The 19,846-nt window shown below is 57.4% G+C and overlaps 4 protein-coding genes across 4 annotated transcripts; 3 read left to right on the top strand and 1 right to left on the bottom strand.

The window, feature by feature from the left end:
• Positions 1-562: 562 nt before the first annotated feature.
• BJ171DRAFT_458114 (uncharacterized protein) lies at positions 563-3,998 on the top strand. The gene is made up of 2 exons (XM_053108370.1): positions 563-2,701; positions 2,863-3,998. Exons 1-2 carry the CDS (start codon positions 749-751, stop codon positions 3,814-3,816), a joined length of 2,907 nt encoding a protein of 968 aa, XP_052968048.1. The 5' UTR covers positions 563-748; the 3' UTR covers positions 3,817-3,998.
• Positions 3,999-4,133: 135 nt separating this feature from the next.
• BJ171DRAFT_55688 (P-loop containing nucleoside triphosphate hydrolase protein) lies at positions 4,134-10,885 on the top strand. The gene is made up of 20 exons (XM_053113087.1): positions 4,134-4,185; positions 4,324-4,439; positions 4,599-4,664; positions 4,883-5,008; positions 5,105-5,506; positions 5,689-5,827; positions 5,918-6,786; positions 6,907-6,953; positions 7,146-7,456; positions 7,632-7,797; positions 7,885-8,147; positions 8,365-8,551; positions 8,656-8,696; positions 8,792-9,039; positions 9,121-9,231; positions 9,335-9,375; positions 9,463-9,570; positions 9,737-10,152; positions 10,289-10,519; positions 10,691-10,885. The coding sequence occupies exons 1-20, from the start codon at positions 4,152-4,154 to the stop codon at positions 10,819-10,821; spliced, it is 4,053 nt and encodes a 1,350-aa protein (XP_052968047.1). The 5' UTR covers positions 4,134-4,151; the 3' UTR covers positions 10,822-10,885.
• Positions 10,886-10,939: 54 nt separating this feature from the next.
• On the bottom strand, positions 10,940-14,693 carry BJ171DRAFT_500223 (uncharacterized protein). The gene is made up of 12 exons (XM_053110562.1): positions 14,372-14,693; positions 14,088-14,171; positions 13,898-13,988; positions 13,507-13,617; positions 13,063-13,358; positions 12,694-12,860; positions 12,417-12,517; positions 11,930-12,199; positions 11,738-11,827; positions 11,564-11,626; positions 11,292-11,440; positions 10,940-11,195 (listed from the first exon to the last, which is right to left on the bottom strand). Exons 1-12 carry the CDS (start codon positions 14,655-14,657, stop codon positions 11,017-11,019), a joined length of 1,887 nt encoding a protein of 628 aa, XP_052968046.1. The 5' UTR covers positions 14,658-14,693; the 3' UTR covers positions 10,940-11,016.
• A 312-nt stretch (positions 14,694-15,005) lies between these two features.
• BJ171DRAFT_500221 (WD40-repeat-containing domain protein) lies at positions 15,006-19,843 on the top strand. Its single transcript, XM_053110561.1, has 9 exons — positions 15,006-15,318; positions 15,569-15,808; positions 16,024-16,220; positions 16,387-16,799; positions 16,910-17,011; positions 17,200-17,440; positions 17,593-17,727; positions 17,922-18,435; positions 18,863-19,843. Exons 1-9 carry the CDS (start codon positions 15,066-15,068, stop codon positions 19,378-19,380), a joined length of 2,613 nt encoding a protein of 870 aa, XP_052968045.1. The 5' UTR covers positions 15,006-15,065; the 3' UTR covers positions 19,381-19,843.
• Positions 19,844-19,846: the final 3 nt, after the last annotated feature.

Below are 19,846 nucleotides of genomic sequence, written 5' to 3'. Positions count from 1 at the left end.
GTTCGCCAGATAGATTCGAGAAGCGCAAGGAACTTCAGAGTGGATGCCCTCCTGCTCGCCCTGGCGGCATGACGCATGTGCCCACTTGCACACCGGGCATCTGCAGTCGTCCACAGCACTGCACTTTCTTCAGTCGATCATTCCATTTCGTGCTTGATTGCCGCTTGATTGGCAACACAAGGGCTCCGGGAATGATACTCGCTGCAATCGCGGCGGGAGCGATGACGTCGGAGGCTGTTCGCCGGACAATCGAGTGCAGCCTGCATGGCTCCGAGCATCCCGATTGCGCTTCGCCGGAGCTCGCTTGTGCTGCACCTGCCGTCTGCGCTTTGCTCCTGCGAATCTGCGTCCGACCCCATCGCCGCACAGCCCGTCCTTCCGGATGCAGCCGCTGGCCGTGGTGAATGCGCCGTCGGCCATGATGAATCCGATCTGCTCGGGGCAGCACACGCCCCGGCCCTTGTCCGCTCTGGATCCAGGCGCCCGTGTCGGCTGCTGCGCACGCGTCGCCGCAGAAAAAACGAAAATCCCGCCGCGGTCGCCCGTCTTGCTCCCCTGGCCCGTCTGGCTCTGTTCATCTCCCCGCCCTCGCCAAGGCAGCTCGAGCCGCCCGCTTGCTGATCCAGCGCCGCGTCCGCACCGATCCAGCGCAGTATATCTTCCCGTCTAGCGCCGCATCTGCACCGATCTAGCGTCGCGTATCCGCTTGTTTCCAACAGCGCTTCCTCCCCTGTCGAATCCACCCGCCATGAGCACCGAAGGCCAGAGCAGCACCAACAAGTTCCTCGAGAAGAAGGTCGTCAAGATCATCAAGGACGGGATCAAAGCCTCCCCAAACGGAATCTACCCGGCCACCACCCTCGGCATGATTTTGAAACAGAAGGACATTGTGATCCCCGGAAAGCTCAAGACCTATCTCTCCACGATTGCCGATAAACACAATCTCAGGATCATCGACGTTAATGGCCTGGTAGACATCACCACAAAGCTCAGCACTGTCGTTCCCGATCGTGTGAGCCCGTCTCTGTCGTCGGCAGAGGAGATCTCCGCAAGCCCCCTCGGAGACGACACTGGTGCAAAGGCCACCGCGGTTGAAAAGTACAGCTTCATTGTCCATTACCTCAACGCCCGTTTCCTCAGCCTGTCTCCCGACAATCAGGTTGTTTCCTTCCCGGAGATCAAGAAGGCCATGAATGACAGCCCCAAGATATTTTCCAAACATGATGCGAAGTCTCCCAGAAAGCTGCTGATGGCTGCCTTTGCCCACCACAGAGCCGACTTCAACATCGTCAGCGTCAACGGCACCCTCTCGGTCACCACCAATGCATCGATCGGCGTCCCGGTCAGCCGCAGCCCCTCTCCCCGGCCTGCACAGCCGGTCGCTGCTCAGAGCAAACCACCCGTCCAGAACAAACCACCCGTTCAGAGTAAACCACCCGTTCAGAGCGCCGCTCCTGCGCCGACTAGCAGCAGCCCTGACGCAAGTGCCTACATAAATGTCCCGGCACCGCTGTCTTCAAGTGCCCACGCAAAGCCGGGCAAGAAAGGCGCCATCAAAACCGGGATGGTCTCGACGATCGTTCCATCGTCGCTCCGGACCCTGGTCGAGTTCAGCTCCCAGATACAGGATGAGGATCCGCTGGGCGAAGTGCCTTCGTGGGTGCCCGATGTGGATGATGGCGCCGACTCGGAGAGCGAATGGTCGCTCCTCAACGACAAAGCTCATACCAACCAGTTTGCCCATGAGCATGAAGTCTCCAACTGCCCCATCTTCACCCGCGACGTTCTGGACCGGTCCCGCGACCCCAGTCACCCCATCTACATCAGCGATCAGTACTCGCTGCTCGGCGAGAAAACGGGATTCATGGGCCCCTCTCATGAGGTGAGCGCCGACAACGACTCGCGAGTCTACGTCAACACCAACACGCCGCTCTCGGCTGTCATTTGCGGTGTGCAGGGCTCCGGCAAGTCGCACACCCTTTCCACCCTGCTCGAAGGATATCTGATCTCGGATCGCCGCATCGGCTCCCTGAAAGCCCCCCTCTCTGGTCTGGTCTGCCATTTTGATGCCTCTGGCGGACTCGAGGGCACACAGCCCTGCGAGGCCGTCTATCTGGCAGAAAAATGCAGCCGCAGTGCCACCGGCAGCAACAAGGCGTCGATCCCTGTGACCGTGCTGGTCTCCCCCTCCAACTACCAGCCCATGCTGAAGGTCTACAGCGGCATCCCAAACGTCTCGGTGCGTCCGTTTTTCCTGTCCGTCAAGGACCTGAACATTTCGCGCATGCTGTCGCTCATGGCTGTCGACAACGAAGACGCCAAGCCGCTCTACATGGAGGTGGTCGAGAGCATCCTGAGAGACATGGGCGATCAGTTCGACTATGACCGATTCAAGGATGAGCTGCGGAACCAGTCCTTCACGGCCCAGCAGCTCTCGCCCCTGAGCATGCGTCTATCGCTCCTTGAGAGCTTCTTGATCGAGAAGATCGCCCAGCGATCTTCCAACGGGCAGCTCCACGAAAGCCATGTCCCTCAGTCGATCAAGTCGCTCTTCCGTCAGGGCTCGTTGGTCATTCTCGACCTCTCAGATCCGTTTGTTGATTCGGCTTCAGCCTGCGGCCTGTTCCAGGTGGCGATTGGCATGTACATCGAGAAGCCCATGTCGGCGGGCAAGATTGTCGTCTTTGACGAGGCCCATAAGGTAACTAGCGACGGCCGCAGATTCATCCATCGACACAGATGGATGCATGGTCACTGTTGGCCACTGTTGGCCACTGATGGGCCGAGGCTCTTGCTTAACTATCCTGTTTCTCGCTTTCCCCTCGATCGCCTCGATCGCCTCGTCCGACTCAATCAACTCAGTACCTCACCAAGAGCGGCTCGGCAACCAAGCTTGTCAACTACCTGCTCTTCATCGTCCGCCAACTTCGCCACTTGGGCGTTCGGACTGTGATCTCGACGCAAGATCCAACAAACTTGCCCCACTCGCTCTTCGAGCTCTCCCAGCTCATTCTGGTCCATCGGTTCTCGTCGCCGGCCTGGTGGAAGTACCTTTCAAACTACATTGGTCACGATGGCGGGCGCGCCGAGGATACCTTTGACCGGATTGCCCAATTCCGAACGGGCCAAGCCCTCGTTGTTGCCCCGACCGGCGTGTTCTTGCGCACAGGCAACGACGGCTCGGATGAGATCACCAAGCTGGGCCGCACAAGCATGCTCGTGTCCATTCGCAAGCGAATCACTCACGATGGCGGCCAGAGCATCATGGCAAGCAACCAGGAGCTGAGCCCCAGCCCCACTGCTGGCCCTAGAAGCGCGAATCCCAGGCTCCCAGGCGCTGCCAGCAGCAGCAAAGCCAAGAGCGCACCGGTCAGCTCCAAGGAAGCCAACGCTGACGCGGCAGGCGGTCCCCGCAGCGCCAGCCCAAAGCGCCAGCCCATGCAAGAGACCAAACGCAGCACCACTCCCACGCAGACCCCGGCCCAGGCACCGGTCCCGAAACCTGCCAAGGGCAAGGCTGCTGCCCAGAATACCGAGACTGTGTCTGTCCCGGCCGTGCCCAAGAACGGCGGCGAGCAAGCCGCCGCTCCCAAAGGCGACAAGCCCAACGGCTCGACCAGTGCCGCCAAGGGCACTAACAGCAATGGCTGGGCAAGTGTCGTCAAAACTCCCAACAACGGTTCTGCAGGTACCAAGATCGCCAGCGACGGCTGGGGAAGCGCACCGAGCACATCCGCAAACGACGGCTGGGGGAGTGCTGAATCGGGATACAATCCTGCCTCCAGCTCGGAGCCCAAGCGCAACGACGGGTGGTGATACCGATGGGGATTTGCGTTGCAACAGGGGTCGCTTTGTTGGATAGCATACGGGCAAGATCCCTCGCTTGGGCGATACTGGTGTGATGGAGCCCGTTGGGCTGCGTCCTGCACAACGCGGAGTGCGAGGAGACTCAGGGGGTGATGAATATAACGTTTGAGACACCTGGTCCGATGCTTCGATTCCATCTTTGCGCCGACGCTGATAGCCACCTCTGTTGGTGCGCTCTGGTTGGTGGAGGTGCCGAACATGCTGCGGAGCGCTGCGGCGCCAAAACCGTGATCGTATTTGTTGGCTCGCTGGTCGCCAGCCCACATCCAACCACCAGCGACAAGATGCCTCCCAAGATTGTCAGAAGTGCCAACCAAGGTGGGGCCGACTCCCTGCCGACATCGGCGCCGTCCTGAGGCAGCTCTGCTGTTCTCGGACCGGTGTGCCTCGACTGAGACTTCATTCCAGACACCGCTTGCTCACCCCGCTGGATGTGATGTTGATGCTCGGTTTCAGGAAGCGGCAAGAGCACCCCCAAGGAGTCGGGAGCCTCAAAGAAAGGCAAAGATGGCTCCGGCACTCCTGAAGCACCACCGGCACCTCCCAAGCTCTTTGGAAGCTGGACGGGCAAGGTGCGAAACTCCCAAACATCCCCCATCGTACCATTCCCAGATTTCAGTTGATCGTTTGCTGGCTCGTCTCGCCTCGCTAACCCGGATCGCTCACCAAATTCCGTTTGCAATGCTCGATTATCTACCTGTCGGCCGACCTTGCGGTTGAGCGGCGCCCAGACCCCTGTTAGCTTGCTGCACGAGCACTGCCAAAAGTTTGGCTGGAGGAAGCCTGAGTATCAGATCGTGAGTTGAGCGGGGCGATCGATGGCTCCCTGCCCTTCCACCGTCGCTGCAGTTGGGGCCGCTGCTTTGACGCATTTCAGCAGCCAGATGCGCCAGGCTCTATTCCGCTCGCCCTGGGATTGTCCATCGGCTCGGCCTCAGTGCAGTGAAATGGATCGCTAACGATTGCTGGCTCCCCTTTGCTGCCGCTCTTCTTGTCTCGATTCCACCGAGGGCAGAGCTCTGGTGTCAAGGGCCATCGATGTGCGATTGTCGTCTCGCTCGAGGACAAAAAAACCAAAGAGATCAGGTCGCTCAGATTCTGGAACGGCCAGTACTATCAAAGCGACCAGGAGGCCAAGCATGTTGGTGTCTTGTGCTGACCGAACATCGTGCGGATGGGATGAAGCCCTTTCTCCAGACCTTGCAATTCACACATTCATCTCTCCCCCCCCCCACAGACGGTCGCAACATACACTCTCTTCAAGTTCTTTTCGCATCTGTCGCTCAATCGACTGCTGCCTCCGTCGCAGAGCAGCTACTGGGCCGAGCTTGCTGAGGCTCAGAAGACCGAAGGTGTCGATACTTCGGCAAACATCCGAGACCCCTTCAAGGCCGAGGAAATGCGGCAGAGCGGGAAGCAGCCCGGGAGAGGCTCGAGCTCGGCCCCGACCCCAGATTCTGCCGCCAAGACGCCTGCTCCCGAAAGTCGGCCCACCAGAGACGGAGATGCCAAGACCGACATCTACAACCTCCCTGTCTTGAACATGAGCAAGGAGATGCGATTCAGAATCGAGGAGCTGTTGAAGCAGGAGCATCAGCGGATCCAGCGAAATCATCCGCTCGCAGACGGCGGTGGCCTGGTGAGTCCTGTTGTACAGCCAACTCGAGGACTACTCCTGTGGGTGCAGGCCGACTGATGTATTTGTTCGGCGTCGTGTTTCGGAATCAATATCATATTGAACATGCTAGCTGGCAAGCTTTGATTGTGTCAAGACGCTTCAGCCCGGATCGTCCATGCTGACCTTCCTCTTGTCGGACAAAGTCTGAGGACACTTCGCAGATGCTGTTGAACAAATACGTCAGGATAGGATTCCGCAAGCCCCAGGTCGAAGAGGGCCTTCAATTTGCCAAAACCGACCGAGAGCTTCTTGACTGGCTGTGTATCCACGTTCCTGAAGACGGTAGGCAGTCTCCGATGCTTGCACTATCGAGTCCCGCTGCGTTGATTCCGTAAGCTGTTTGTCACTGAGCATCTCCGACACCACTCTCAGATCTCCCTGCCAAGTTTATGCCAAAGATCGAATCCGACATTGTCGGAGAAAAGAACACCACCCAGTCTCTTGGCCGCAACTATGCAATCTCTCGCCTGCATCGCTCGGGATACTCACGTAGAATGTGTGAGCGGGCGCTGGACGAGGCTCTGGGTAACGAAGTGCTGGCGCTGTCCCTTCTCACCAAAGCTGCGATCAGCCACCAAACACCCGAGGAGTCATCTGTGGAGATAACGCCTGAGGAGCAGAAGGAGATGATCGACCAAGAGGTCGAGGTGTTGGTGTCTATATACGGAGAAGACGCAGTCAAAGCCAGCCCAACGGTCGTCTCCGTCACCATCGAAGATGGCAGCGTTGCTGAGAAGACGACCTTGGAGGTCCACATCACCGAGTCCTATCCTCATGACATCCCTGGCATCGTCGTCCTGAATCCCTCGCTTCCAACATACATCCGACTGAGCATCACAAAGGGACTAGCCAGTGAATGCGCCAGCTTGGTTGGTTTCCCTTTGGTTGGCGCGCTGTCCTCGTGGCTTGAGGGCAACCTCGCCTCAATCGTAGCGTCGCCCCCGCCGTTGGTATCGATCGTAGCTAACGATGGATCGATCGGCGGAAGCACTGCGGCCGAACCCAGCAGTACCGTCGATGCCTCGGGCTTGTCTGCCAACTCTACCTCAAAGCGATCCAAGGCCAAATCGGCACCGTCGAACCGATCCAAGCCCCCAATCAATCTCTGTGACGCAGACGGGAAACTTAGCCTGGAGCTGCTCAAACAATACGAGCAGCAGGCGCGCGAGTCCGAGTTCATCAATATGTTCGAGAAACGCAAGAAGCTTCCCTCGTACAAGTTCCGCGACCAAATCATTGAGGTGAGTGTGGCGCACCAGGTATCCATGGATCGGACGGAGGGGGTCTCGTCGAGCTCTCGCAATGCAGCACACTGCCGAGAGATCTCACAGCGTTCATCCGTATCCAAAACGTTCAACCAGAGCGTCCTTGGTAGCCAGGTCGTGATTATCTGTGGTGAAACCGGCTGGTAAGGGTCAAGATAGCAGCTCACAGTGACAATCCATCCTGGATTGGAGCAACGATCTGCCATGATCTGTCGCCCGACTGTCGCCCGACTGTCAATCGATTGTCGCCCAACTGTCGATCGATTGTCGATAGGCTGCGGTGTACTGAGAAGCGCGGCAAAATCTGACCTCTGTCCCTGCATATTGCTTGACAGCGGAAAATCCACCCAGGTCGGCCAGTTCATCTTGGAGAGCATGTACACTTCCAAGCGCGCTGCAAATTGCAGCATCATCTGCACTCAGCCGCGACGTATCAGCGCCATGTCCCTCGCCGAGAGAGTTGCATCCGAGCGAAACGAGAAGATGGGAAGCACGGTCGGCTATGCCATCCGAGGAGAAACCGTCCGCAGCGAGCGCACGCGGCTGCTGTTCTGCACCACGGGTATCCTGCTTCGGATGTTGCACAATGACCGCTCGCTGGACCAAGTATCGCACATCATAATTGACGAGGTTCATGAGAGAGGAGGTTGGTTTCCGCTACTGCGGTGGGCTACGGTCTCAGCGTCAGGGTGTCGGTACGCACTTGCCTTCAATGGCAGCCCGTCACCGTTCTCACCCGAATGAACCGACGCAGGGAGGGTATCTGAGGCGTGTTGCTGATGTTTGTGTCTGGCACATGCTCTTCGTGCTTCTGTATTTAGTTGAGAGCGATTTCTTGCTCGTAATCCTGCGCGATCTGCTGGCTCAGCGAAAGGACCTCAAGCTGGTCCTGATGAGTGCCACCATCAACGCTACCACATTCTCGGAGTACTTCAAGGACGCTCCTGTCCTGGAGATTCCTGGATTTACTCATCCAGTCAAAGACATGTAAGTCGTGGCACTGGCGGCATGGCGGTCTGCTCGGAGGACGCTGCGCGGGGTACTCATCGCACGAATCGGTCGCACTTCAAACAGTTACCTCGAGAGTATCCTGAAGGAGACTGGATACATGGTCAAGTCGACCAAGGGCCGAGGAAAAGCCTCGATCGAGCAGACCAGCGAGCTTGAGGATTTGAAGAAGGAGTATACCGACGAGGGCTACGACGACCAAACCATGATATCCTTGATGCGCGCGGAAAAGGAAAGCGATCGCATCAACTACGAGCTGATCGCCCAAGTGGTTCGACACATCATGAGTCTGCCAGAAGACGACGGCGCCATCTTGATCTTCATGCCAGGTACGGCTTGCGTCAAGCACCCGTGGCGGCGCTATGGGCAATGCATTGATAGGCGCGCTCGCAGAGGTGGACGACGAGAACCTGAATGTCGGTGGAAGCAAAGCCCGTTGGTTGGCTTGCGTGGCAACCAAGTTTGTGTCGACACTGCCCTTTCCCTTGACTTGACCTCTCCCTTGACTCGACCTCACCGAATTGCCGCTTCGCGCTTTCCGACCAGGTGTCATGGAAATCAAAAAGTGCATCGACCAAATCAAATCGGAAGTCACGGACTGCGGAAGGCTGCAGGTTCTGCCGCTCCATGCCAACCTCTCCACCAAAGAGCAGTCGCTGGTCTTCAAGAACTATGGCAAGGGCTGTCGCAAGATCATTGTGTCGACAAACATTGCCGAAACGAGTATTACGATGTAAGCCAGAGCGGGACATCCGTGTGGATGTTCAGAGGAGCTGTCTCGAGATTCTCCGCGATCACTCTCCCAAACCTCACCATTCCGCCTCCGTCATACAATAGCGATGATGTCGTGTTTGTGATCGATGCCGGCAAGGTCAAGGGTAAGCCGCGGGTCCCATGTTGCCGTTGCACATTGAGCGTCACCAGAATGCATGTGCGAGCTGTCCATCATAACAACGTCCTGAACTACTGCTAGAAATGAACTATGATGGCCAAATGATGGCTCTGGTCGAGACTTGGGCCTCGCGTGCCTCGTGCAAGCAGCGCCGTGGTCGTGCCGGCCGTGTGCGGCCAGGCTTCTGTTTCAAACTGTACACCAAGAAGCTCGAACAGCGCAAGATGCCGGCGCAAGCCCTCCCCGAGATTCTGAGAATTCCGCTGGAGCAGCTCTGTTTGCAAGTTCTGGCGCTGGGATACGAGGATCCTCAGATCTTTCTGCGCAAGGTGGGCACACTGGCATATATATACGATGGGCAAAGCGACAGCCACGTGCCACCTCTGACGCTGTAGATGGCTGCCTTCTAGGCCCTTGACCCCCCGGCCGTGGAGAACATCACCAAAGCTCTGAATACGCTCAAGGATCTGAATGCAGTCAATAAAAGCAGCGGCACGCTCACGGCACTCGGAAAGCATTTGGTAAGTTCGTTTTGCTGCAGCCCTCGGACAGACTTGCGTTTGGCATGACCTTGGTTTCTCACGACTGCGGAAACATTGAAACACTTCACACTGCCATGCACAGGCAACCATTCCGGCGGACCTCAGGATCGCCAAGATGCTGCTGTAAGTCCTCGGGCGCGATGCATAGTCCGCTGGCGCTTGTCTGTGAGCCAGCAGTTAACGTAGTGCATCCGCTGGCCTTGATGATAGGTTTGGCTGTATCCTGAACTGTCTGGATCCAATCCTGACGATCGCGGCATGCATGAGCACCAAGAGCCCATTTGTGTCGCCGATGGACAGTCGCGATGAAGCAAAAGAGTGAGTTTGGCAGCATTGCTCATCCTTTTCTCCTTGACGGGTGTCTCCATGGTGGGCAAGACCATTGCTGGGAACGACACCGTTCAGCCGCTTCCATTCAGCGAGTGTGCTCCCACCCTCGTCCCATACTAACACCACGCATTCGGGTCGCCTGGTTGCCGAACAGGGCGCGGGGCCGTTTCAGCGAAGAACAGAGCGACTGGCTCACGGACAACCGCGCCTTTGATGAATGGAAGCAAGTGCGTGAGGAAGGCAAAGCAGCCGAGCGACGGTTTTGTGAGCAGAATTTCCTGTCGCAGATCACGCTCAGCGCCATTGCCGATCTGCGGCAGCAGTATTTCGACAACCTGGTCGACATTGGCTTTGTGGAGTCAGACAGCAAACGGCCAGTCCTGGATCAGTGTCCGCGCATGAACAGCAACTCGCAGTCGCCCAAGATCATCAAGGCGGCGCTTCTTGCGGGACTGTATCCCAATGTTGTCCTGATCGAGAACCCACCAACGACGTATGTTGAGACACCCAACGGATCGGTGGCACAGCTGCCCGAGGCATCCGAGATCAAGTTTCGCCTGGAAAGGATTGGTAGGCAATCCAAAGCCGTACAGGCGAGCTCGAGGGGTGGTTTCGGGATGTGCGGTCGGCTTGATGCGCAGATGGATGCAGCTGACAACCTTGTTCGGCCGCCGCTATATTCCACCGTCCTGACACCCAAAACTAGGACGCACATTCGTCCACCCCACATCGATCAACTTCTCCGCCCGCAAGTTCGACTCTCCCTTCATCGTCTTCCACCAAATGGTCTCGACCTCCAAGGTATTCTTGCGCGACACCACCACGATCTCGCCTTGGCCGATCCTGATGTTTGGAGGCCCGCTCTCCATGGACCACAACCACGGCGTCGTGCGTGTGGGAGGCAACATTTCCCTCCAAGCGTTCCCTCGCATCGCAGGTCAGTTGTAACATCAAGAGCTCCGCCCGGTGCGGGATTGCCCTGGTTGAGGTTGAGCTTGAGCTGCTCGTCTGGCCTCTCCGGACACACATTCACGACCCACTGCGTTTCTCGTTTCTCGTTTCTCGTTTCTCGTTTCTCGTTTCTCGTTTCTCGTTTCTCGTTTCCCAGTCCTGGTCAATGGAATCCGAACGTTGCTCGACGCCATTCTCGAAGACAAGATCCGAGACCCGAAGCTTGTCGTTTATGACCAGGCCCCTATCCAGCTCATCCAAGATCTGTTCCTCTGCGACGGTGCCTGAAGCGAGCCACGCGTACATCAACCCAGCTCGCCAACGCCTCCCTCTGTGTGCAGGAAGGAAGGTCCCGTCCGCACACCATGCGCCATGACGCAGCGCCATTTGTTCCTTCGACGAGTTAGATATCTAGATTAAAGCCAGATACATGTTCTGTCCCAAACAGCAGCATCTCCTGGGAATACCAGGATAGGTCGCAGTCTATTTCTTTCCACCGGACTTGTCGACCACGTCCACGAATCGGCTGCTGCGTGGCTCGCCCTTGGTGAAGGGGATATGGTACTCGTCCGCCAAAACGGCCTTGATTTCCTTGAGCTTGGACCCTTGGACCATGACCTCGTATAGCGGCTTGGCATTGGCCTTCACCACGAGCGGATTGACTGGAAGCAGCAGCGCCGATGGCGAGTTAGCTTGAAGCCCGAGCAGCCCCAAGTGCGAGCGATAACGCTTGCCGAGACACGGGCCTCGCTACTCACCCGTCGCGCTACTGGCGCACTTGACCTTGAGCCTCTCAGCAAGATCGTCTGGCTGGATGCCATAGCGCTCGGTGCCTTGGATGCGAGTGACCATCTTCCGGCCTTGTCGCTGCTCAATGGTAACGAGCATGGGGACCAAGGCGCCTTTGCTACTCGAAGGGCAGCGAATGTAACGTTTCCAAGGAGCGAGTAAATCAAAGCAGCACCAAATACCAACCGCGACCACTGAACGGCCAAGTCCGGCGCCACGCATCACCGTCTGAAACACTTACCAAATTTCGGGCTCACGTCCTGGAATGCATAGCTCATAATGCGGTTGCATGCGATCGGAGAGACTGGAAGTGATCCCGTTGGAACGACGGCCGAAGCAGGAGGAGGGTGGGTCAGGATATCGTCCGGTACTGTCAAGCTCATTGTGCGGCAGTAGCTGGGCGAAAATCAAGTACCGCTGGACAATCACATCTCGCTTGAGCCACACAAAGTCCTCGTCCTTGGCTCGGACGGCATTGCCGAGCAAGTCGTCGAGCTTGATCATCCTTCAGACAGAAAGATGCCAGTTGGATCAGCATTGGTGCAGGCGCCGAACCCCAAGTCGCATAGCAGATGTTTGCGCGTGCCCTTCGGCCGATTCCACTTACCGGGGATTACTCTCGTCGGCAAGTGACTGCGACTGGATGTACTGACCGACCGAGTCTCGCAGTTCGGCGAGGGTAAAGAGCCGGTCCTTGAAGCCGAGGTTCGAAAAGAACGCAAGTGTGGCGCCGTGAGGCTTGAGCAGCTCTGTAGTTTTGATTGTTTCGCCAGCAAGAGCGGAAGTCGAAGTTTGCGCCGAGCCTGTGGTACTGTCGGGCTTCTTTGCTGGCTTTTCGGCACCAGCGATCCTCTTTGGGGGCTGAAAGGCTACGATTCTTTGTTGGTGTGATCCGGGAAGGTTTGGCAAACGGAATTACATGGCATCGGGAGGCAAGATAAGACATTCGAGTGGTGAGATCCCGGTCGTGCACTCAATTCAGTCGTGCCTTCAGTTCCCGGTCGCGCCAGGCCACGATAGATGAGGGAGGGTCGCCATATTGACAACAGGCCCCTGAATCGACAAACAGGGCAGAAAAAAGAAACATAACCTACTGCGGATGCTGAAAGTTGATGCCCACGAGAACGGTCTCGCCGCTTCTCTCTTTGATTTTGACAAGCCCTTTCTTCTCCATGACCTTCAAGAACTTTCCAACCTGGAAAGAAGACAAGTCCGAGTCGGGTGTAAGTTACCCCGTGCATTACCACCGTGCTGGTTTGAGGAACACTGACACTCGCACGCTTATTCAGCCGTCGATGAGCAAACGCTGTGGAGCAACGAGACGGTGGTGGCATGCGAGCACCGGAACAGGCTTCCCAAACGTGATTGCACCTTCTTGTGAGTCGAGAGCTTGATGTCCACAATAGAGCCCAGCGACCGACATGGGATGATGTAGTTGGAGTACAGCGTGCTAGCATGCAAGGGGAGCACTTTTGGGTCTTCGGCAAGTTTGGTGGTTATGCAGGTGAGAAAGGCCGTCTCAAGAAACTCGTCCATATCTGTACAATTGAGAGGACAAGAGGGAAGACGGATCTCAGAGGTGCTTCAAACCATGAAGCGTGCAGCTTGTGCGCACTTGTCCATGAGGAGACCAGCAGCATGTTCGATTTTGTGCGGCCAGTTGTATGCGCACGTCGAATAATATTGGCCTTCGTCGCGACGGTCTATGCACAGGAGCGCGGGGTGGATGGGCGTGCCTACCTTTCGCGGTGATTACAACTGCATCGTCGTCAAGCGATTCGACGGCTTCCTCCGGTACGGTGTTATCTTGGGCATCGGCGGTGACATCGACATGGACTTCATCGAGCTGTGCAGCGAGGTCGGTGACAGAGTCGACCGAGACCTGGACAGCATCGGCTTGATCAATTTCGGCATCTGTGGGCGCAACATTGTCTGCATCGTCGATTTCGTCTGTCTCATCTTCGCTGTCGAGTTCTTCGGGGGTGTCGTCAAAGTTCTGGGGAATCTCGGGTGGTTCCGAGCGATCACCCATTTGCCTGCGATTTCGTAGTGGGATCAATCGCCAGGGTATCCAAACGGAAGTGACCCCGACGCATTTGTGGATGAATGAATGAACCGACCCACTATCTTCACGAGAGTGGAGTCAATCGATGTGGCGGGGGTACGGGCTGAGGGCAAACATACCACAGATGATCGCCATACGTGTGTGCAATGACAACGGCTTTGCCTTGCAGCTTTCCCATCGCGTTGATTTCGTCAGCGGAATAGGCGGTGCGCCCCACCGCAAGCGGAATGCTACAGATGGGTCCGGTGCGGTGGAGTAGAAGCAATATGTTGGAATAGAACACCAGCGCGAGCGTCTCTGCATGCAGAATCCAAAACGGTCGCTTGATGGATTGCGGGAGAGCGCCTGGCTCAGAGAACAGCAGGATGCTCATCCGCGATGGTAATTCACGACGATCCATGGAATACGGGTGCATTGAGCACCCTTTCGGGGTCGCTGGAGGCCAGTGACTCCAGCATGAGAGCAACAACTGCCTGAATATGCAGCGCGGGCCAGATGCTTGGGACATACTCGTATCCACGGATGTTGACGACGGCGACTTCATCAGCCTTGAACGAGGCAAAGCCGGCCCCAGGCCGGACAACGCCCGGGAGCATCAGATCTGCGTATGGCCGGTTATTTCGGTCAGTGGGTCTTTCCAACGGCAAGGGTGGCACCAACATGAAGGAACACCGACAGGCACGCATTCGCAATGGGTTACCGGCACCGCCAAACAGGCGCTTCAGGACAGGTTCATGAGTGGTGAAGGTCGTCCATGCGTTCGGGGATTTCCAGATGGTGTACACTGTCCAGGTGAGTGAGGCGATTGCACCAATTGGTTTAGTTTGCATGTTCGTGATGCGACGATGGTGTCAAAATACCGGATGAACACCACGGATACGAGGCGGAATTGCAAAATTGCGAGATCGCAGCAGGCAGTCATGTGCAGCCAGATCAAGAACTTGAGGACAGGCCTATCGGCAACGCCATCGAGCAACACCCCACCGGTTGGATAAATGTATCCGTAGCTGTCCTTGAAGAAGGCCGGCTGGCCGTCGAGACTGAAGACGGACAGGACTTCGCCGCCTGAAGTCGTGATCTTGGAGATCACCACGAGGCCCGAGGACGCCGTCTGCTTGAGCGGGAAAACGACGTCGATCAGCGGAGAGCTTGTTGCCGGATCGACATCCAGGAGGCCTGGGAAGCGCGCGGTGAGCTCGGAGCGGAACTTGCGCCGGTCGCTCGATCGCTGCGGGTCCTGGGACTTGACGGTGAAGGCCTTCCTGAACATGGCTGCCGATGAATGGATGTGGGTGGTTGGGCGGCGTGAAAGACGAGAAGCGCAAGCACAAGTGAAGGCGGACAAGCGCGGACGCCGAACCGGGGGTGGATGGCGGTGTGTGGCAGTGCACTGCGGATCGAGTGCATTGCGGATCGAGTGCATGTCGGATCGAGTGCACGGCAGTGACACGAGCCTGTCCGTGGCAGCAGCCGTTCCGTGCCGCGGGCAGTCACGTTCTCGGCGCCGTCTCGCCGCGTTCTCGCCCCCGCTCTCGGTCGCCGCCTCTCGCTCTCGCTCTCGCCCCCTGGTCGCCTTCCGAGATCGGCCCGTTTTCCTTCCTCTGCTCGCCGGGTTTTGCTTTGATCTGTCTTGGCTTCCCAGCCGTCTCGCACCCGCACCCACACCTGTCCACCCGCCATGTCCTATCAGCAGCGCGGCCAGCCCCCCCAGCAGCCCCCTCCCCAGCAGCCTCAGCCTCCCCCTCCTCAGGCCCAGCATATGCCTATGGTGAGCCAGCAGCAGCAGCCGCAGCAGCCGCCTCAACCACAGCAGCCCACGTCATCGAGCCGCCGCATCCCCGAATACCTCGACGCCATCAAGAAGGAGTTCGATTACTTCAGCAACGAGCTCAAAACCGTCAAGATTCAGCGAGATGAAGCCGAGCAAAAATGTATTTGCCATTCCGTCGCATGGCCCCCCTAGTTCCCTGCCCGTGTCTATCTCTCCGTTCGTCACTGTGAACGATCCATCCCTTGATCGATCTTGGCTCCCTTTGTCCATGCTCTTCTCCCACCTGCGCCCTCTCGCTCGCTCCATAGAATTGCATGCTGCATACCCCATATTGCCTCTTTTGTTGGTGTTGCTTCCTCGTCTCTTCTGAACCCGTGGCCTCTCCATCCTCTCGATCATCCCTTCTCCAGTAAGCCACCAGATCCAGGAAGTCGCTCAGTTTCAGCAAAACTTCATCGAGCTCGAGCGGCTACATCTCAAGATGAAGGACCAATACGAGGATGAGATCAAGCGCCTGCGGGCTTTACTGGATGGCCGTGGAGGCCCAAATGACGGCAAGGGCGTCTGGAACAATGGCCCCTCATTCCCTGAAGGTGCCCCTCCAAATGTTCCTGGCCCAAACAGACCTTCGATCCCAAGCGGCCACCACGGTAATGACCTTGCTCTGTGCGCCGTCCTAGCCTTTCTCGAGGCCACTTGGACTGTCGTCGCACTCAGCCACGCTGCGATCGTATCAGTTACGCTCGCCGTGGCTCAGCTGCATGTCCAGTGGTCCGGTTTACCTCCCTTCCTCGCTCCATGTACTGTTTCGCTTGCTGGCTCCACAGTCGGACCTAACACCGCAACACCAATGTCTACCAAACAGGCGAAATGATGCATGAGCGCAATCTCCCGCCCGCCATGTACAGCCAGCCCAACGGCCCGAGTCCGATGGATCCAAAGAAGCCCAGGCTTGGCGAGGATGTCCATATGTCTGATCCTATGTATCGTGACGGCAGCTTTGGTCCCAAATCCCTACCCCCGAAAATGACTCCAAAGCCCGATGGCGACGGTTTCAAGCCGGTGAGTCCCCCCCCTCCTGCCCCTCCTCTGTTCAGACGAGCTACTCCACTCTGCGGTACGAATATAGATTACAGCTGCGACTCTACTAACTTGCGACGTGATCCACCGTCGTTATGACCCTATTTGATCCATCCACCTGGATCTCCCTGCATCTGATCGGCATCAGAGACCCGACCGAGATCCCTCGGTCCACCCTGGCCCCCATGGCCACTACAACTTCCCAAATCATCCTTCGCAACCCTATCCCAACCCAGGCCCCAACCATAACCTGCATCCCGGTGATGTCCCTGCCAACCGCCCTCAATCGGCTCTCCCTAGCAACAACAACAACAGCAACAACAGCAACAACCGCGGCCCGACGCATGGCCATCACGCTGCTGAGCAGCCACCTGCCAACGTAGCTCCCCCCCGGCTTCGCGCGCACCAGCCAGTCACTGGCCTCTATGATCTCGACCCCGAATCTCCGCAGGCCTGGAAGACCGAGAATGATGACTGGCTGGTTGTCTACAACCACAAGAGCCCCAGCCTCAAGCAGGCCAAGCTCAACGTCCGTCTGGTCCACAATCTCGACCACGGAAGGTGAGCGGACAAGTAACGGGTCTATGTCTTGACCGCATCGCGCGTTACCTGTTTCGGGACCATATCGGCTTACATTTCTGCCCTCCTTTTCTGTATGCGTGGTGGAGCAGCGTTGTCTGCTGTGTCAAATTCTCAAACGACGGCAAGTTCCTTGCCACGGGATCAAATCGACGCGTGCGTCTGTTTGATGCCATCACCGGATTACAAATCGCGTACGTATCAATCTAGTCTGCTGTAGCTATGATTCGCCACTTGCTTGATAAAAGCTCAAATGGATGCCGTCGATCTGTCAAGATGGGAAGCGCCCTTGGCCGACACTACGAGATTCAGATCACTACTGGTGTGGCCTGTCGCACGCATGGAATTAACAATCAGTTTGGATCCACTCCGCGAATCGTAGCTCGCTCGTCGATGACGAATGCGAAAATCCCGAGGCGGACTCTTACGTGCGCTCGGTCGCTTTCTCGCCGTGCGGCAAATACCTTGCAACCGGCGCTGAGGATCAAATCATTCGTGTCTGGGATCTGTCGAAATCGCGCATCAAGATCGTGCTGACGGGCCACAGCCAGGATATCTACAGCCTGGATTGGTCCAAGGACGGCAAGTATATTGTCAGCGGAAGTGGCGACTACAACATTCGCGTAAGTATCATGCGATGAGACGTTGCTTGCGCGAGAGGCAGTCGCTCGGAGACAGATGGCTCCATTTGCATCGGACTCGCTCGAGCCTGTCAGCGATGCACTGCTTGTGATGCACCGCCAACATACCTCATACATGTATCTATGGCTTGTAGGTCTGGGACTCTGAAACCGGCCGCTGTACAGTTGAGATGTCGGTCGCAAACGACAAGACGCTTGGCCCCGGATACAAGGATCTCGGTGTCACGAGCATCGCGATGAGCCCGCTGGACAGCCGCTGCGTCGTCTCGGTACATATCAACCCTGGGCTGCAAAGCCATCCGCGCTTTGGAGGCATTCTCCTTGTCATGCACACTCCATGATGTGCAACCCACATGATCCAGCGTGACATGCATGCCATTTCCCTCGATCCGCCACAGCACTCCCATGCTCCGTTGGATGCCAGTGTGCCAACAGCGACTAACTATGGTGCCCATGTCTCTAGGGCTCTCTGGATCGTATGGTTCGCATCTGGGACATCCAGACCGGACAGATGCTGGAGCGATTCGAGGGCCACTCAGACTCGGTCTATGCGGTCGCGTTCTCGCCCGACGGCCGATCAGTCGTGTCTGGCGCCCTCGATCGGACGCTCAAGATCTGGGATCTCTCACCTCACACGATCAACTACCTTGCCAAAAGTAGCCGATCGACGTCGGCCGCGCAGCTGGAGCCTTATGAGCCCATCGTCACGACCGAGTGTCGCCACACCTTCGAGGGTCACCGCGACTTTGTCCTCTCGGTTGCCTTTGCCGGTGTCAACTCGAGCCTGGGCCGTGTCAATGATGATGGTGAAGCTGTGAGCACTCCCAGCGGCGACATCCTTGCTGGTGTCGAGTGGGTTGTCAGCGCCAGCAAGGACCGCAAAGTGATCTTCTGGGACGGCCGGGCAAACTCGGAGGGCTCGCGGACTGAACCCAACTCGGTCTGCCAGTTCATGCTGCAAGGCCATCGAAACTCTGGTGAGTGCCTTCATCCCAGATACAATACGCACCTGGAGCGAGAATCGGTGCCGTGTGGTGTGGCGTGGAGTGAGGTGGCATTATTCTGGTTGGAAATGCCGACGGGGCCGTCGATGAGCAGAGGACACGACCAGCGCCTGCCAGTCAAAGTCGACCGACACAGGAAACTGGACACACGAGGCAGAACTGAGCCTGGCGTTGCACATGGACGGGTGTGCGGGTGATGCTGAGTAGAAACAACGGTGAATTCACGGCGCCAGAATCCCCTTCCGCGCAGCGCTCCGCTGCGTGTTGTGCTCGGGCCTACCTGCATTACTGATTGCTCACTCTCTTTGTTTACTCATTCCGCCCATTGGATTTGCTCGGTGTCCTTCGGCTGGCGGATGACACGCCTGCTTCATGAAATGCCCCCATCGTATCCGAGCAGTCATCAGTATTGCCTTTGGCCCCGTTGGTGGCCTGTTTGCCACGGGCTCCGGTGACTCGCGGGTACGAATCTGGCGAGTTGCTGCCGAACTCCCTCCCGATGGATTCGTCCCCGCTGGTCCCTCGATGATGTCATCCACGTCGTTTTCCCAGCCCGCCCATTCTGGGTCGACAGCACATGCCCAGGACGGCCACGGCTCCAAATCCCACGCACCTTTGGCCTCGTCCAGCCCGGCGCTGCCTGCAGAGGCCGGAACACAGCCCCCTCATATTCCTCCACAACCGTCGTCCCAGTCGCCTCAACCGCAGCCCACACAGCAGCCCCCGGCTCAGACCTCTGGTCAGCCTCACTCCCCGTCCCACCAGCCGGCCTCGGGCCTGTCGTCGTCCGCCCCGCAACGTGCCCCATCGCAGAACGGCGACCCATCCCCGGCAGGAGCGACGGCATCTCAGGCCCCTGCATCACAGGGCGAGTCTCGTCCCCAAGGAAGCGGACCCGACGATATGAAAGTGGACTGATGGAGCCATGGCCGCTCGTCCGAAGCCGAGATCGCGGCAATTCGAACAGTGCCAACAGAACTGAATCGATCCGTTGTGTGCCGTCTGAACGGCACTGCCCACTCGTTGCAATGGCTACCGAGAATAGGCGACGTGCTCTCGCAAGGATGGAGACACATCCGCTTGCTGCTCCAATGCTACTTGGTTTGCCCAAACTGCTTGCTCCCTGTTTTTTATTATGCTATCCTCTGTTCTTTTCTTCATCTTTTGTTTGTTTGGTTGTCGGTGCATGCGTGCATGTTGCTTGCTGTGCATGTACCATTTGCCTCACTCCACACGATTCACACAACCGTTCCAAGAGAGAAATAAATAAATAAATGAGCTCCTGGGGAGACCCCACCTGGATTTTCGAGATGGGCCGCGACTGCGGGATATTGATCGAATGCCTCCTTGTCAACTCGCCCGCTCAGCTGCGAGAGTCGAGAGC

The sequence above is a fragment of the Polychytrium aggregatum genome (assembly GCF_025602895.1).
Source record: "Polychytrium aggregatum strain JEL109 chromosome Unknown BJ171scaffold_13, whole genome shotgun sequence".
Taxonomy (NCBI): domain Eukaryota; kingdom Fungi; phylum Chytridiomycota; class Chytridiomycetes; order Polychytriales; genus Polychytrium; species Polychytrium aggregatum.
This window is presented reverse-complemented; position numbering and strand designations above follow the sequence as displayed.

Excerpts from the sequence above, each read along its gene's own strand:
- BJ171DRAFT_458114 (XM_053108370.1), top strand. The coding sequence starts at position 749 with ATGAGCACCGAAGGCCAGAGCAGCACCAACAAGTTCCTCGAGAAGAAG. Across the intron at positions 2,702-2,862 it reads TCTTTGACGAGGCCCATAAG|TACCTCACCAAGAGCGGCTC; the intron begins GTAACTAGCGAC and ends CAATCAACTCAG.
- BJ171DRAFT_55688 (XM_053113087.1), top strand. The coding sequence starts at position 4,152 with ATGCCTCCCAAGATTGTCAGAAGTGCCAACCAAG. Across the intron at positions 6,954-7,145 it reads ATCTGTGGTGAAACCGGCTG|CGGAAAATCCACCCAGGTCG; the intron begins GTAAGGGTCAAG and ends ATTGCTTGACAG. Across the intron at positions 9,571-9,736 it reads AGTCGCGATGAAGCAAAAGA|GGCGCGGGGCCGTTTCAGCG; the intron begins GTGAGTTTGGCA and ends GTTGCCGAACAG.
- BJ171DRAFT_500223 (XM_053110562.1), bottom strand. The coding sequence starts at position 14,657 with ATGTTCAGGAAGGCCTTCACCGTCAAGTCCCAGGACCCGCAGCGATCG. Across the intron at positions 12,200-12,416 it reads ATCAACTTTCAGCATCCGCA|AATCGTAGCCTTTCAGCCCC; the intron begins GTAGGTTATGTT and ends ACACCAACAAAG. Across the intron at positions 11,441-11,563 it reads GGACGTGAGCCCGAAATTTG|CAAAGGCGCCTTGGTCCCCA; the intron begins GTAAGTGTTTCA and ends CCCTTCGAGTAG.
- BJ171DRAFT_500221 (XM_053110561.1), top strand. The coding sequence starts at position 15,066 with ATGTCCTATCAGCAGCGCGGCCAGCCCCCCCAGCAGCCCCCTCCCCAG. Across the intron at positions 16,221-16,386 it reads ATGGCGACGGTTTCAAGCCG|AGACCCGACCGAGATCCCTC; the intron begins GTGAGTCCCCCC and ends GATCGGCATCAG. Across the intron at positions 17,728-17,921 it reads ACAGCCGCTGCGTCGTCTCG|GGCTCTCTGGATCGTATGGT; the intron begins GTACATATCAAC and ends CCATGTCTCTAG.